Consider the following 15299-nt stretch of genomic DNA (forward strand, 5'->3'; position numbering starts at 1 on the left):
AAGTGGTCTTCCTCCTTACCTATACATGCTGAGATGTTGGGGGACAGCTGATGGCCAGGAGGACATTCACAGCGGTAACTTCCCTCAGTGTTTAGGCACACGCCTCCTCGGCACAGCAGAGGATCTCTCTGACACTCGTCAATATCTGCAAAGTGGAAATGACCCCTGTTGAAGCTGTGGGTGGTCGTCCTGCCAGGGCCCCACGAGCAGACCAGTGCACTCATTGCCCAGTTGCTGGGAGTTCTGGCTGCTAATGGCTCACAGGTGTCCTTGTTGGAGAACCGCTATCCACCTCACTCAGAAATGCCTGGGAGGTGAGAAATTACACCCCGCTCCCATGCTGGGGGCTGCCCATGGCCAATAACTGCTTGAACTGACGTGGGAGTATAAAATCTCAGCCTCCTGGCCTCGAGGTGGGACAGCCCTCGGGTACTATGCACACTCCAAGGCCCCTGTGGGATCAGGTTAAAGCTAAAATCCAGTCGAACAACTTGCTTCTCTTCTTCCCCTGCCCTAAGCTGCTTCCCTCACTTCCTTACAGGTTCCTCCTAAGAGCACCCCCTCAAAAAATACCCCCATCTCAGTCCTGTTGCTAGGGAACCTGATCTAATGAAACTATCTTAATCAATCTCCTTTGCTAAAACTGATGAACAGAAACCCTAGAACGTGACCCCTAATACAGCTTATGTTTGAATTGTTCTCTCTTCCCTGGGGTGTCTATTCCAGGTGTTAAACTCACTTCTCAGGGACCCATACCTGGTGTCCGAGGCCACCCGCTGCCCCAGAGCATGAATTCCCTCATTCCTTCCACATGTCAGTCTCCCTCTGCCACAGTCCAATGCGTGACTCACTGGTCAGGAGACCAGCGCACTGGGGGAGCAGGAAGAACCGACATAGGCGATGAGTCACCAAAGCTTCTTGGAATGTTTCTTCCCTGGGCTGATCAAACGGTCACGCACTCACCCATGCAGTTCTTCATCATCATGAATCCACTTTCGTAGCCTTCATCACACTTGCACTCGAAGTCCCCGGGGGTGTTCACGCACTGGCCTCGGCCACAGAGGTCGGGAGATATGCGGCATTCATCGATGTCTGCACAAAAGCAGCAAGTGGCAGCAGATGAGCCTCAGGATGGCTTTACTCCTTGTGGCAACATGTTTAAGACCAAGAGTTCCAAAGGGTATCCCTCCAGGGTGAGCCCCTTCACTGACCTGTGCAGTTCCTTTCTTCAGAATCCAGAGCAAAGCCACTGTCACACCTGCACTTGAAGCTGCCGATGGTGTTTCTGCACTTGCCATGGGTGCAGAGCGTGGGAATCATCTTGCACTCATTGATGTCTTCAAGGAAAATTAAATGTGGGAAAAGTCCATAAGTGACCAATGAGGAGAGCTCAACACCCCATTTTAAACCCAGGAAGTTAGAGGGTCTTGGTCATACTCATTTTAAAAAATGTGGGATGATCCATGAGAAATAGGACTTTGTAAACAGATCTAGACTTTTAAACTTCTACATTTTAGAAAGTATTACTGAAGAAGTAAAGAGTGGGTTTATTTGGACTTCTAAAAGCCCAGCACACACCAAACGCTGAACTATTTTCCGAATGAAAGAATAAGAAATTCTAAACCACTAGTGTCTATATGTAAGGCGTGTGGAAGATTTTCAAATATATTGTCCTACAGCAAGCAATTGAGTATGTTGTGGAATGAGATATTCACTTACGCTTTCTGATGCTTTTTTTTAATAGCATCAGAAATAAGAATTTCAAAGGAGATGCCATTTATAATTTTAACTCCTTACAAATGACGTATACTATTTAAAACATGTTATCAAATAACGTGTACTAATTTAAAATATTTTCTCAATTAATATGAAGTTTGCGTTAATATAATTAATATGTACAAGAGTTTCTTGAAGACTGCATATGTAACATGTAATTTGAGTAATCTGAGTTTCCCCTTTTAGGGGCCTTTCTAAAGCAAGACCTAGAGCTCAAGAAATACAAGTTCATTTCTACCTAATGTCATGAGATACAGAACTGGCAGATTAAATCTCAAGAACATCTAGTCCTTCTGTGGTAATGGATTGCCACAGCTTTTGTAAGCAAATCATCCAAGTTCCTTTGAATTTACTTAAGAGACATTTTAGAGGGCTGTCTAGAAACTGTCTCTCTAGACAGTACAATTTTAACCCCAGGACTTCTTGAACCAAATGCTCAGTAGAAAAAAAAGTCTACACTTTTTAATATAAGGATAATTAAGTGATATTTATATGCTCATTTCCCATTTTTAGAAATTCATTTAGCTATGAAGTATAATAAGTAGGTCCAGACACAATGGGCAACCGACACAAAACTCTATACTGAGAACATAAGCTGGGCCTCCCTGAATAATCGGAATTCTGAGAAACCAATTATGATTTTTCCATATGCTGAAGTAAACAAGGTCTGTATCATTGTGCATAAGAAGTTAACTCAATTTTGGAATTAGATTAAATCTGTAACTTCCTTTTTTTTTTTACATGGGTTTTATATTATAGCATAAGAAAATAAAATTTGAAATATAAGTCACTGGAGTGTTTGCCACAGGAATGAATTTTGCTGTATTTGGACAAAGAGGACCTGTCACTGGGTCTCTCACACCATTATCTATAGTCAGGTGGACCACAGTGACTTGGATGCTTCAAATCAGCAGATAAAGGTTACCTCTAGGGCTTTAGTAGATGGCAATAAACGTCTCCCAAGAAGATTTTTCTTTCGTTTACGCTTAGCTTTAGGATAGTATTAAAATCTATTTAACGCTTAACAGTGACTACATGGGAGAGGCAAGTGACTCAGGAAGTCCTGAGATGTAGAAAAAGAAAATCCATGACAGAGTGAACATTCTGCCGTATAAAATTCAGAAATCAAAGAAGGCACGCTGAAATGATCCAGAGATGACCGCATGGATGACATTCATTGTAATTCTGTCCGTAGAACTCTGCGCTCCTGAAAATGCATCCTTTTGACCTAACAGAAGAGTAATCAACCACTGAAACCACTGTACCTTTGAAGAAAGGCTTTCCATTTGTAATTTCTTTTGTGGCGAATCCAGGTCCTCTGGGACAGAGTTCCTCGTACTCAGGTGTGTTCCTCAGGGGACACTCCTCGCACTCCTCGGTCCCCCAGGCTGCCCCGACGGAGCAGCAGCAGGCGTCCATGCGGTGGCGGCCAACCACGGGCAAGGTGCACTCCTCGTCCTCGTACCCCAGGAAGCAGGTTTCCAGGCGGATATCTGCCAGAGGGAACGAACGGAGGGAAGCTGAGGAGAGCTGCTCTGTTCTCACTGCCGCAAACTGCCAACGTTGTGTTAGGCAAAGTACAGGACATATAACGATTTACTACAAACTTATTGACTGAAATTAATTTTTTTCCCTCCAAGGAACCTAGGCTTGGTGGTGGGTTTTCCTTCTTTTTTTTTTTTTTTTTTACGGTACGCGGGCCTCTCACTGTGGTGGCCTCTCCCGTTGCGGAGCACAGGCTCCAGACGCGCAGGCTCAGCGGCCATGGCTCACGGGCCCAGCTGCTCCGTGGCACGTGGGATCTTCCCAGACCGGGGCACGAACCCGCGTCCCTGAATCGGCAGGCGGACTCTCAACCACTGCGCCACCAGGGAAGCCCGGTTTTCCTTCTTAATAAAGACTCTTAGCTGGCAGCTCTTATTTATGTGCACCTCTTCTTGTGGCAAGTATCCTTTGAACTCTAGTTATTTTCTGATAATTCTACATAAGGAGCAGTATTCAAAGAGATCCTACAATGCTCTTTTGGGAGATGTTTTCTCCCTGTACAGACCATGCCTATTACCAGTGCATGCACTTCATGATGTCTTGACATCTCTCTAGCTGAAAGCCAACTGCAGTCTTTATTGTTGGAGAACATCTCAGCTAGCACCAGCACCTTTTTCTCAGATCCACTTCATTTCTGGAGAGGTGGAATAGTAAACTCTGAAATGAGGACTGCCCTACTTGTGATTAAAGAGGAAAAAACAGCAAAGAAAAGCCATCCACTCCTCTTCTCAAGTATTTCTTTCACCTCAACATGTGCTTTTGTGCACATTCTTCTGGATACTTGTGGGAGTGTGAGCTTCCTTTAATGTTAGAAAGCTACTGAAGCCTTCTGAGCAACTTCACATCTGGGTTGCCTCTATTAATTAAGATGGTTAATTTCAAAATGAATCCTAAACTAAACACTGAAGCATGTTTCAACTGAAGAACCTGGAAAAGCATTCTCATTACATGCTGATACCTCCTAAACAAAGAAGCTGAGACTCAGAATAGGATTAACTGACATCCACAGTTATGGAAAGACTCTAGCCTCTGAATTCCAGCTTTCCTATTCTGTTTTGCTTACATTATAAACCATACAGTTTTATATTTAAAGGCTGTTTAATCCTAATTCATAAAGGATGCAAATCCCTTAACTGCATGCCACTCTTTCAACCACCTACAGTGGTCCTTCACTAAAGATGCTCTTCAGAGCGGTTTCAGATATACAACATAGCTGAGCATCACTTCCAGAGTCATGGACTCTGAAACCAGTGATCCAAAGGACATATTCCTGGCAGTCAGAAGCCATAGTAGTAACACCAGAATAAGCCTAAGACCCCACAAGCATGACTGTGGGATCTCAAATCTGCTGCCACTATGAGTCCACAGGGCAGCTTTCTAAGAATTCAGGGTTTGGTGTACAGTCTCTTCCACCTCATTGTCACTTGGGTTCTAGCAGTTGTCACGGAGAATCTCATCATGGCTGATATTGACAACAGCCTTCGTTCCCTCAGGTTCACTCCTCAGGCTGTTACACTCTTCACTCCTGATACCCACAAGAGTTTCCTGCAAAGACCTGTCCTTCTGGCTTACAGCAGCCCTGCCTAGCAGGCTAAGGCTACAGTTTCCAATTAAGCAAAAGTGTTCTACTTACCAGTCACCTAGAATTCTCTGTCCATGGCCCATGGAGGGCAGATTTAAGAGCTCTGTTGTTATCCATCACAGTTATTATTCTAAAGAACTAAAGTTCCTCTTCACTGACATGTTCTCTACTCTTTTTTTTTTTTTTTTTTCTATTTTTTTTTATTTTTTTTTTTTTTCTCTACTCTTTTTATAAAGAATTAATAAAGAGCTGAGTCAGGAAGGCTATTTGTCAAGGAAGCCACAATGCGTCCTAATAGAAATGCTGAATTTGGGAGGTGTGTGTGTCTGTACTTAGAACCAAATATTCAGCTCTATCTTGTTAACTGAGCTTTTAATAATCATTAAGAAATATTCATTAGAAAAATAATGAACAGTATTTACCTAGGCAAATCCTCCCTGTGGCATCCAAAGTCATCCCACTGGGACACTGACACTTAAATGATCCCTTAGAGTTAACACATAAGCCATTTTTGCATACTCCTGGGAACACTTCACATTCATCTATATCTATGAAGGAAAAAAAAGCATGAAGTTAATATATCTGTATAACATCATTCTACTTCATTCCATTCATGGAGTCATATTATTACCACAACTGAAAATATCATTTTAAACCTGATACGTTTACAAAACTAGCTTGCCTCCAAATAATTCATGTAGAATTTCTGGGATGTTTGAAAAGCAACCAGACTGAACCCACCTATTACCAAAGATATAACAGTTTCTCCATCAGTCTCAGGGAGTAATTTTTGAGTTCTAAAGACACGGAGCTGGTGGGAGTTCTTGGGGACAGGTCTGGGTACTATAGACATCTCAGGTAAGGCTCCCAGGGGCCGTACAATTAGCTTTATGAGACCAGAGGGCTGCAAGTGAGTAGAGAAAGAGAAGCCTGGTCTTCCAAACTAGCAAAGAAGAAGCAACTTGAAGATGAGCATAGAAAAAAGATCCTTCATCGAGGAATATGTGGGGCCAGTCAAAAGAGTCTCCTTTGAGAAGTGCTGAGACATCCCAAGAAAGTGTGTATCTAGTTCTAACTCAGCAATGGTCTCAGGCTATTCTGTCAAAGCCTTGGTGGTCCCAGCTTGAGTGGTGGAAGATGCTCATGTTCATTCATTCATCATTCATTGCATCTGTCTCAAATGTACTAGTCCTTCCCAGTTTGCTTAATGGAGAGCATTATGTTCTCTGCACATTTTTGGGGGAAAAATATTCACCATCAAGTTAACCCAAAGAAAGGCACTTACTTGCCGATGCCAAAAAAGGGGAGCGTTAGTCAAGAAACTCACACACACTGTGTCTCTATTTAGAAGAAATAACTTTCCAAGCCAGGGATGTTGTAAAAGATATTCTAAATCTTTCCTCATAAGAGAAATAAATTGGGAGGGGGAAATTTACCTTCTTTGGATTGTTTTGTTTTGATCTGACCACTTGTGTACCAAAATGTGCTGCTGAGGTCAGATAACTCATTAACAGTGGGTCTGGACCAGAGAAAGGCCAAAGGATTCAGTCATCATTTGGAAAGCAAGACCTTGGGTGGGGGATGTAGTGTTCCTCTTTATTTTAACTGAGAAAAAAAGTTCATTTCATTCCACATATGGGACTAATTGCTGTTTTAAAAATTTTTCAGCTGCTGTGTCATGTCAGGTTGTGTTAGTCACCCTGACCTATGTCTATCTGGGACTCCATGAGAAAAAAATCACAGGAAACTGGAGAGAATCCATGTAGACTTTCAAAAACGAGGCAATAGAGTGTGTCCTTCTCATCATCTGTGACCATGAAACAAACAAACAACAACAACAATGAAAAACCAGGACAAACCAAGAAAATTGCAAATTTTATAGCCTCATCAAAAACTTCCTTTTCTGTCTTCCTCATAGGTAGCAGTTTGAAATTGTAGTCACTCAAAACTACGGTCAACCTAAAGCATTTTCAGCCACCCTGCCCTTTGGCCACAGCGATCTGACGCTAATAGCATATACGCTTGTGAAATTCACGTCTGTTATGTTCGGCAGTTCTCACTATTTTTTTTCCCCTGCTACACATTTCTCACTGGGAAGTTATATGACAGCTTTATCCAGTCCAAGTTAACACAAGCATTCTTCATGCACACAGAAATTTATGATTTATAAATAATCATAAATACCTTCGCACTGTGTTCCTTTAATTCTTGAATAGCCTTTACCACATATGGGATCTGTACCAAAAAACAAACAAAAAGCAAAAAACAAATTTGAGATAATATCCAGACTTTGTATGACATGGTATAAGAAACACGAAAGAGGACCTTTAACATGAAATCGATTTTACTGTTATGAATAAGTCTGAGACGACAAAGTGTCTCTGAGATTGCATAGGTGAAGGAGAAGAATGAAATGTCTCCTTGAATAAAGCTCAATTCATCTGAGATATCCTAAAAGACCCAAAGGTACCCTTAAAGATCAAACTAAGGTGATGACTAAGAAGGAAATTGACTCGATTTCTCTCTTGCTATTAGCCCTAAAATATGAATCACACTATAGGATTACTGTAACATGGATGTGGAAAACAAAGTTTAGAACTGGAAGATCTCATGCCCTGCAGCATTCGCACTATATAAATGCACACATTTATATATCTAAACATTGAATCAGCAAGGCTCTCAAACCTCAGCTTTGCAACAACTTTAGTTTAGTGATGAACAGTGGTGCATTTACATCAATCATTTTGCGGGGAAGAAAATCTGAGCCTGTAAAAAGTTCAGGACCCCTAATCAAGAGGTTCCTGAGAGAGCCAATAGGAATTGCTGATCTAGGAAAGCAACTCCAGATAACTACATTACAGCGTGGTGATGGAAGACAATAAATTAACCAAATCACATAAAATTATTGTCCTTGACACTTCTTTAGTTTCCTATTCAGCCACGTTTCATTGAGGTCATCAGAATGAAATCTTCTAAAATTCTCGTGTGAACCTAAATGAACAAAGTTCTCGGCTTCCCCTTTCCGAGCAAAGTGCCCAGCGGGCACAGGAGCTGCAGCACCTGCTTCTCTTACCAACTTGGCATGGGGTGCACGGACTCCCCCAGGCAGCACCGAGGGACGAACAACACTGGGACTTTAACGTTGCTCCATTGATGTTGATCTCACATCGCCCATCAATGACAGTCTGCCAACAAGTGCCCTTGATGGTTTCTGCAGGGGCAAGGGGGTGATGGTATTTAATAGACAATAGAATCTATATCAAAAATTCAAACATGTACATTGGAATTACAGCAAGAATAGCACCATGAAACAAGGAATAACGATCGTTTAAAACTTTGTTCTTCCATACTGAAACCCTTTTGCAATAAAAGCAGACATTAAATACAGCAGCACTGATAAACATAGGAAAATCATTCTCAGAAAGACAAATACCTATGCAGATGGTTTTTGTTGGATCCAAAGTACTTTCGGAAGAACATTCGCAAATAAAAGAGCCTGGGCTATTCTTGCAGACTCCATTAATGCAAGGACTTGATTCACATTCATCGATGTCTGAAACAAAAACAGGTCTACGTTACTGCTAAAAACTAGTCTTGGGCACAAATGAATAGTTAAACTTTGGTCTCGTTTGCTACCATATATTCTTCATTAGATAGTAAAGCTGACCTAGATAGATTTTTTTTTCTAGGCCAGACGGAATGCCAAAAATAATAACCGAGCACATCTCTATGTTCAGCACATGGCTGAATCTTTTTATTCAGAAAACCTGGAGCAAATGTAAGTGTGATTTCTGAATTACTAACTCAAATAGCACATATCTAATATTTTCTTCATCTAGTAAATGATGGCAAATAAAATGCCAGTTGTAGGCAAATACAAAGTGAATACTTTTAAATGGCATTTGGATGCAAAATAAATGGCAAATAAAATACCAATCGCAGGTAAGTACCATCAGTAGCTTACAAAGCGCATAGGAGTGTCATTTAGGATCACAGAATCTCAACGAAGTGACACAACTGTCTAAAACAGAAGTGACTCTAATTTACCTTCGTGGTTTTCCAGTGGCATTCCAAAAGGCAGCAAAGTACATGGTATAAGAACAAAAATACATCTTACCTTCACAAGTTTTTAGGTCAGGTTTGTATATAAATCCCTTGGGGCAGGTACAGACAAAACTTCCAGGAGTATTTCTACATTGTCCATTGTCACAGAGTAGACTATTCAATACACATTCATTAATATCTGGAAAACCAAAAAACATAAACTTTTAAAAGATCCCGTCCTTTGCATGCAATTTCTTTGCATTTTTAGGCTAAGTTTTTAAGGTCATAATGATATGATTAATTCAAGGAAAGAGGCAAAGCTCCTCTACCATTGATCTTTGCTGAAATTACCTATTTTAGGAAAATAGGGGCTTGAGCTGATTATCTATACTAGGTATCTACAAAGTCTAAAGTCACCAGACACTATTGAATTATCTTCTTTCTTTAGCAGGAAGAAAACCTAGATTTGCTGGAAATCATTAATATTTATATAATTGTTTCACTGTGCCAGAATTAAAAGGACTAATCCTATTGTTTTAAGGAACTAAATAAATATTTAGAGAGTATGGTCCATTTTTGATAAGTATCAGTTCCAGGATGGGTGTCTCTTCTTTAGAATAATTTAAGTGGTCTCCAGTCATGTTTATAAAGTACAAAGCAATCTGTAGAGTTTATAATTGCCATGAGGAATTTAGACTCGAGATTCAGAGAGCTGAGGAAAATTCCTTGCTTTCAGCTGAATAATAGGCAAGTCTGATGCAAAACCAAACTTTCGATATGTATAAATTAGATAATTTAGGAAATGTAGAACTTAAACAGTTTGTTATACCTCTTTGAGCTAAAGTACATCACTCAGCCCACAAAATAGACTACATATTCACAAGAGACATTTTATACATTGAGAGATGCTGCTTAGATTACCATTTGACAAGCTAGTAGCCCTTACATAAAGGCTACATAAATTCAGCACTGGAGACCTGCATGGGTTCACAGCAGTAAATATACTTAAATCAGCAACTAACAGTTGTTCCTTGGTATCTGCAGGGGATTGGTTCCAGGACACCCCCCGCACCAGGTTACCAAAATCTGTGGATGCTCAAGACCCTTATATAAAATGGCATAGTACTGGCAGATAACCTATGCACATCCTCCCATCTCTACATTAAATCATCTCTAGATTACTTATAATACCTAACACAATGTAAATGCTATGTAAATAGTTGCTGGTGTATGGCAAATTCAAGCTTTGCTTTTGGGAACTTTCTGGAATTTTTTTTCAAATATTTTCAATCTGAGGTTCGTTAGATATGTGAATGCAAAACTCACAGATATGGAGGGCTGTGTTTACACAGTTCTTAAAATATGGGAAAATCAAGTATAAAGTTATGTACTGTCTGAGCAAATAGCATGCTGAGAATTCTGTCAAAATCATATAAGCATTGCTAATACTTCCCAAAAAGGTCAATTTGCAATTCTTAAACTTTGATGATGTCAGAAGAATCTGGAACTTCCATTTGAGGAACTGAAGATTAAGATATAGAATAGTCAGTCCCTGGAACTCTGTGGGAAGTGGCTGGAGCGGATCTTTGATTCCTAGCTTCACACCTCTGAACATAATCTGAAATATGAACATACTTCTGACCTGATGATAATGGGTCCAACTTTGGAGTAGACACTAAAGCACTGAAGGAAGAATCCCTTCTGCCTCCCAAACTCTCCCTTTTGCGTGATTTTTGGATGAAGCTAAAACATCTCTGTGCCTTTCTGGCCTGCCCAAATAAATAATGATTTTTCATGTCTGCCAATGTAGAGAGGCTCCTACAGGAAAATGAAATAGTAAAACTTTTTTTTGAGTTGAGTCTAGTTTGAAAGTACCATGTATGCTCATATAACAACTGTAACCCCCAAAAAGGGGCCCTAAAATTAAGGGTGTGAGAGAGAAAGAAATCATTTTTCAAAATTCAACTGTAGACCATAAAGAAGGGAGGGCCAGGTTTAGGCCAGCAATAAAAGTTAGGGAGAGAAAAAGAAACCTGCAGTCGAAAGAAGAGGGTTTTGTGATAAACCTGTGGGCTCCCATGACCTGCTTCTATCCTCCATTTTTTTAGGTACTTGCTTAGCCTGAAACTCGGGTGAAAACTGATTTAAATGGGGGGGAGGGAGAAAAGATATTTTGATTTACTGTGAGTTCTTTTTATGTGAGTACAAATGCCACATAGTTAGAAGGAAAGCAGGTGAAAATGCTCAAAGTAAGATTTCTGCTGTTTTGAAAATAACTGCTACATCTACTTTGTGTATAATGACAATTAGCAGCGCCCTAATAACAAAGGCATCTAGTAGGGGCAGCGCTCGGCTTCAACCTGCGCAATTAGAGAACTGCACGCTGTATGAGAGGGACAGTTGCCATGTTCCATCCTTTACATAGTTAAACAAAAGATATAACTTGTCAGGATTCAGCTATGCTGACACCCAAAGTGTAGAGCATCCATTTGTCCAGTCCTTTAAGCTACTCAAGAGCAGTTTCCCTCAAGCAACAAAAGAAAGAATGCATGATGCACGAAGTGTCTTAGAAAACAGGTGAAACGTCTTACCAACACAATTTTTCCCAGATGAATCCACTTCATATCCGGAATTGCAAATACATTTGTAGGTCCCACGGAGATTTTCACAAATTCCATTTGGGCAGATATCAGGGTCTAATGCACATTCATTTATATCTACACCACAAAAAATTTCAAAATCATTAACATTCTAAAGTAAACATCAAAGGAACTATCAAAAAATAACATTACAATAACTGTAGAGACCTTAGGACCTCATGAAAATAAAGTTTCTCCTTGATGAGAAAGTGGATCCCTTTTTCTCACTACAAGGTATTCTGACTCAAGTCTTCCTTCCACCAGTCCCTGAGAGGAACTTGGCATCTGAGCTAGAACTACAAGACTACCAATCCTTAATCAAGAGGAGAACTCCTGGACTTCTTCTTGTACAAACATCAAGGCGAAAAGGTTGATCAAATACAGAGCCTAGGTTCCTACAACTGCTCTCCCTGCCATCAGCCTGTCCTTCTTCAGTCTACATTCTACACTGCCACCAGACTTAACGGCCTCAAAACAAGGTGACCGTGTCATTCTCATGGTTCAGACTTTCGTAGGTTCGACAGCATTCTCAAGGTTAAATTAAAATATGAACTCTTTATTCACTTTAAATCTCTTACTCTGCCATAAACACATCATGCCCTCTTCACTCTGCGTGGGGAATGTCTGGAGCAAACCTACACGTTGGTCCGAAGCTTGCTCAACCACCACCTGCTCTGGAAAAGCCTCTGCTACTCTGTCCAGATGAGGCTGGGTCCTCCTCTTCCGTTTGCTGACAGCCTGAGGAGAGCTCTAATAGTCAAGGGTGATGCCGAGTGACAGTCAGTGAGTGGCTAGTCTCAAATCCTGTTGCCCGACTCTTCTATAAATCAAGGTTGACCTTTTTTTTTTTTTCCTTATCCAGGTACCCATCACAACTTATTTATTCCCCACTAACTCCTTATTCATTATACATTTCCTTACTTGTCCTCTTTTCTCCTCCAAATATCCACCTCGCCCTTTCTTTATCCACACATAATGATGAAATCAATCAAGAGAATGAACTGACAATCGAGTCAGTCTATTTTTTCCCAGAACTCTCTTGAATCAAATCATTTAGTCTTTTATTAGTAAAGTAATCCCTTCCTCTTACTTGTCACCCATTTTTACACTTGTTCCAATTCTCCCGTTTAATTTCTTTTATGGCACCAGTATTTCTCTACTTCTAACTTCTACACTTCAACATTTCATTTTCTTCCAACTCAGTTAATTGCTATCACCACCTGCTACAAAACACAAGATGGCTCCCTACTGCCATCTGAGAATGACTGAGCACTTGACCAGTAAGAAAGTGTTCAAAGTGTGCGTAGGTTCAGTTGAGCTCATAACCCTGAATTGTACTTGATAGTGGCAGATCCAAAGGAGGGCCAGGCTGCCCCTTCTCATGAACGAGCCACCATGGTCACCGTATCTCGTTCACATCAGTGACCCTGGGAGAGCACCCAACCCTTCAGTAATGAGTGCCACACCCACACCCAGCAATCCCAGGACCCGCTGTGCCATAGCTGTTCTGCCACTGGGGGCTTCTAAGTGTCCCAGGTAGATCAACGCGGTGATGGCCAGAGAGGGGGGTCGGACCAGACTGGTGTAAAGGGACCAAGCGGAAACCCACAGGAAGGCCCAGTGCTGCCTCTGCACATGCTTAGTAAATTTCAAAACAAGTCCTAAGTCCTTACCACTGCCTGCTGACGTCATTCCTGGCCCACTGCTGCAGAGCGCCTGATATTCCGCTGCAATAAATTAACAGATAGTAAATGATTCCCTTGTTTGCAGAACAGGTCGATCCTGCCCTTGGCTTTGCACACATCATTTCCTCCAAAGTGAGTGGAACTGAAATAAAGCGGTAAAGGAAAAGGAGGCATCTCCTAGGGGAGTCACACCAGGCTCCTATTTTAAAGGCTCCGCACTCACCGTGGAAAACGACTTATAAGGATATAGGCGAGTTCCAGCAATTCCTTGTGCAAGCACTTTCGGAAAAGGTGTTTTTCCTATGGCTTGATTTTTTTCACCAGGGAACACTTTACACTTACAGTGAAATGTGTCTGTTAAAATGTGGTTTCTTAACTGTTAATAAAACTCTCTCCCACCATCTTGGAAATAAATTCTTTTCTTAGTTCGAGCTCTTTTTTTCAGTACAATCAAGTTCTTAACATTTTCTCATTTCTCTCTGCAAATTCTCTAGCCTCCCCTGACAAGAATAACACGGTATCTACACTTGCATTTACGTGTATTTTTAAAGTTAATATTTATCAGGATGCCAGATTCATTCTATTATATAAATCCATAGGAAATGTATTGCATAATGTTAAAACTGGATCTTACTCAAGAAATGGAGGTATATAGAATATGTTCCCAAATTTGTGACGGAATCAGATTTCTATTTCTTAAAATTGATGCAATGCTTTATACACAATTCCAACAATATTTAGATAAACCTAAGAGTGAATGATGGAAATGGAGAACTAATAGGAACCACACTTAATCCAAGGAAAAGAAACGAAGTTTCCCTTAGTTGCCCATGGTTTCTGGCAACTACAGAATCTCATGGTCAAATGCAGATCAGTTGTGCTTAGGTGGCAGGAGAAGTGAATATTAGGGATGTGGCTTTTTTACATAGGCCACCTGTACCTCGGTGCTGAAGCAAATAGTTCCTATACCTCCATATTCTAGAAAATTGCATTCCTGATGACAGGGGATGCAAAGGAGTTATAATTTTTTATAGATTAAAAAATGAAGGTTGACTCCTTCGGAGCCTCTGTCTTCTACCAAACATAAATTTGAGAAAAGTGGTGAAATCCCTTAATTTTTAAGTCATCTTAAAAGGATCCAAAAAGGGAAAAAATGGGAAGGTGGCTGCCATTGTGTTTGAAAGCCAGGGACTGGCAGCAGAAGGAAATACATCCTCCTTATTCTCTCACATCAGCAATAAGTTAAAGCACTTGTGAAACAGTGTAAGTAATAAAACAGGAAAAACAAAATCATGCCAGTTCTGCTGAAAGCAATTTTATAATTAGTGTTAAATTAGCTGCTGTTTAGCCTACATGGAAGCAAATTATTGTCATTATTCTTTTCCATTTGGGCAGGATCTGGTACTAGACTCTGTAGTGAATGCAGATCAGCATGGGTTTGAATGCCGATGACAATGCTTATTGCTGAGGGTCCTGGGAGCAAGCCCTTTCCCTCTTCTAGTTCCCTCTTATATAAGTGTAGAAAATGATACCCAACTCACATGGTAGTGCTGTGGATTTACTGAGAGAACATGTCAAGTGGTCGGCACAACTCAAGCACTTCATAAATGGTAGGTATTGCTAAGCTAACTCCGTGTTGTGCCATGGAGACAGTGGGATGAGGACAGGAGAGAAAATTCCTAATCATTACTCTTCTGTGGCTTTAACTGACGGATTTCTACAAGGAGTAAATGCTCAGCAGCCAGTGAGATGTATCTGAAAATATAGTTTATTTGACTTCCAGAGCACAAAGATGAACTTTAGATGTGAAGTGGTTAGAATTTCTCAGTAAATTGACTAAAGATATTCCCTTCTGGATATTTCCAGTCCCCTTTAAAATCCCTCCTCTCTCCTGAAATGAGGGACATCCTACATTTCAATCCTTCATGATTTGGCATTTTCATCTATCAAAGAGGTGGAGAAACCAAACGGGATGGAACTATTTCCACATGTGGACCACTTTTGTGTAAACTGATTCAAATATAAAAG

General features: G+C 40.7%; 1 protein-coding gene across 2 annotated transcripts in view; it reads right to left on the reverse strand.

Annotated features, from left to right (window-relative positions):
* FBN1 (fibrillin 1) overlaps positions 1 to 15299 on the reverse strand; it is a 254837-nt gene that overhangs the window by 88661 nt on the left and 150877 nt on the right. For both annotated transcript variants that reach the window (XM_065872970.1, XM_065872969.1), the window contains 11 exons: positions 13260 to 13313; positions 11539 to 11664; positions 9021 to 9146; positions 8337 to 8456; positions 7977 to 8114; positions 7088 to 7138; positions 5326 to 5451; positions 3042 to 3269; positions 1212 to 1337; positions 964 to 1092; positions 20 to 145 (listed from right to left, as the gene is read on the reverse strand). In XM_065872970.1, the coding sequence (XP_065729042.1) occupies positions 20 to 145; positions 964 to 1092; positions 1212 to 1337; positions 3042 to 3269; positions 5326 to 5451; positions 7088 to 7138; positions 7977 to 8114; positions 8337 to 8456; positions 9021 to 9146; positions 11539 to 11664; positions 13260 to 13313 (1350 nt within the window). The remainder of the gene's footprint in view (positions 1 to 19; positions 146 to 963; positions 1093 to 1211; positions 1338 to 3041; positions 3270 to 5325; positions 5452 to 7087; positions 7139 to 7976; positions 8115 to 8336; positions 8457 to 9020; positions 9147 to 11538; positions 11665 to 13259; positions 13314 to 15299) is intronic.

This window comes from Phocoena phocoena, chromosome 2, assembly GCF_963924675.1.
Source record: "Phocoena phocoena chromosome 2, mPhoPho1.1, whole genome shotgun sequence".
NCBI lineage: Eukaryota > Metazoa > Chordata > Mammalia > Artiodactyla > Phocoenidae > Phocoena > Phocoena phocoena.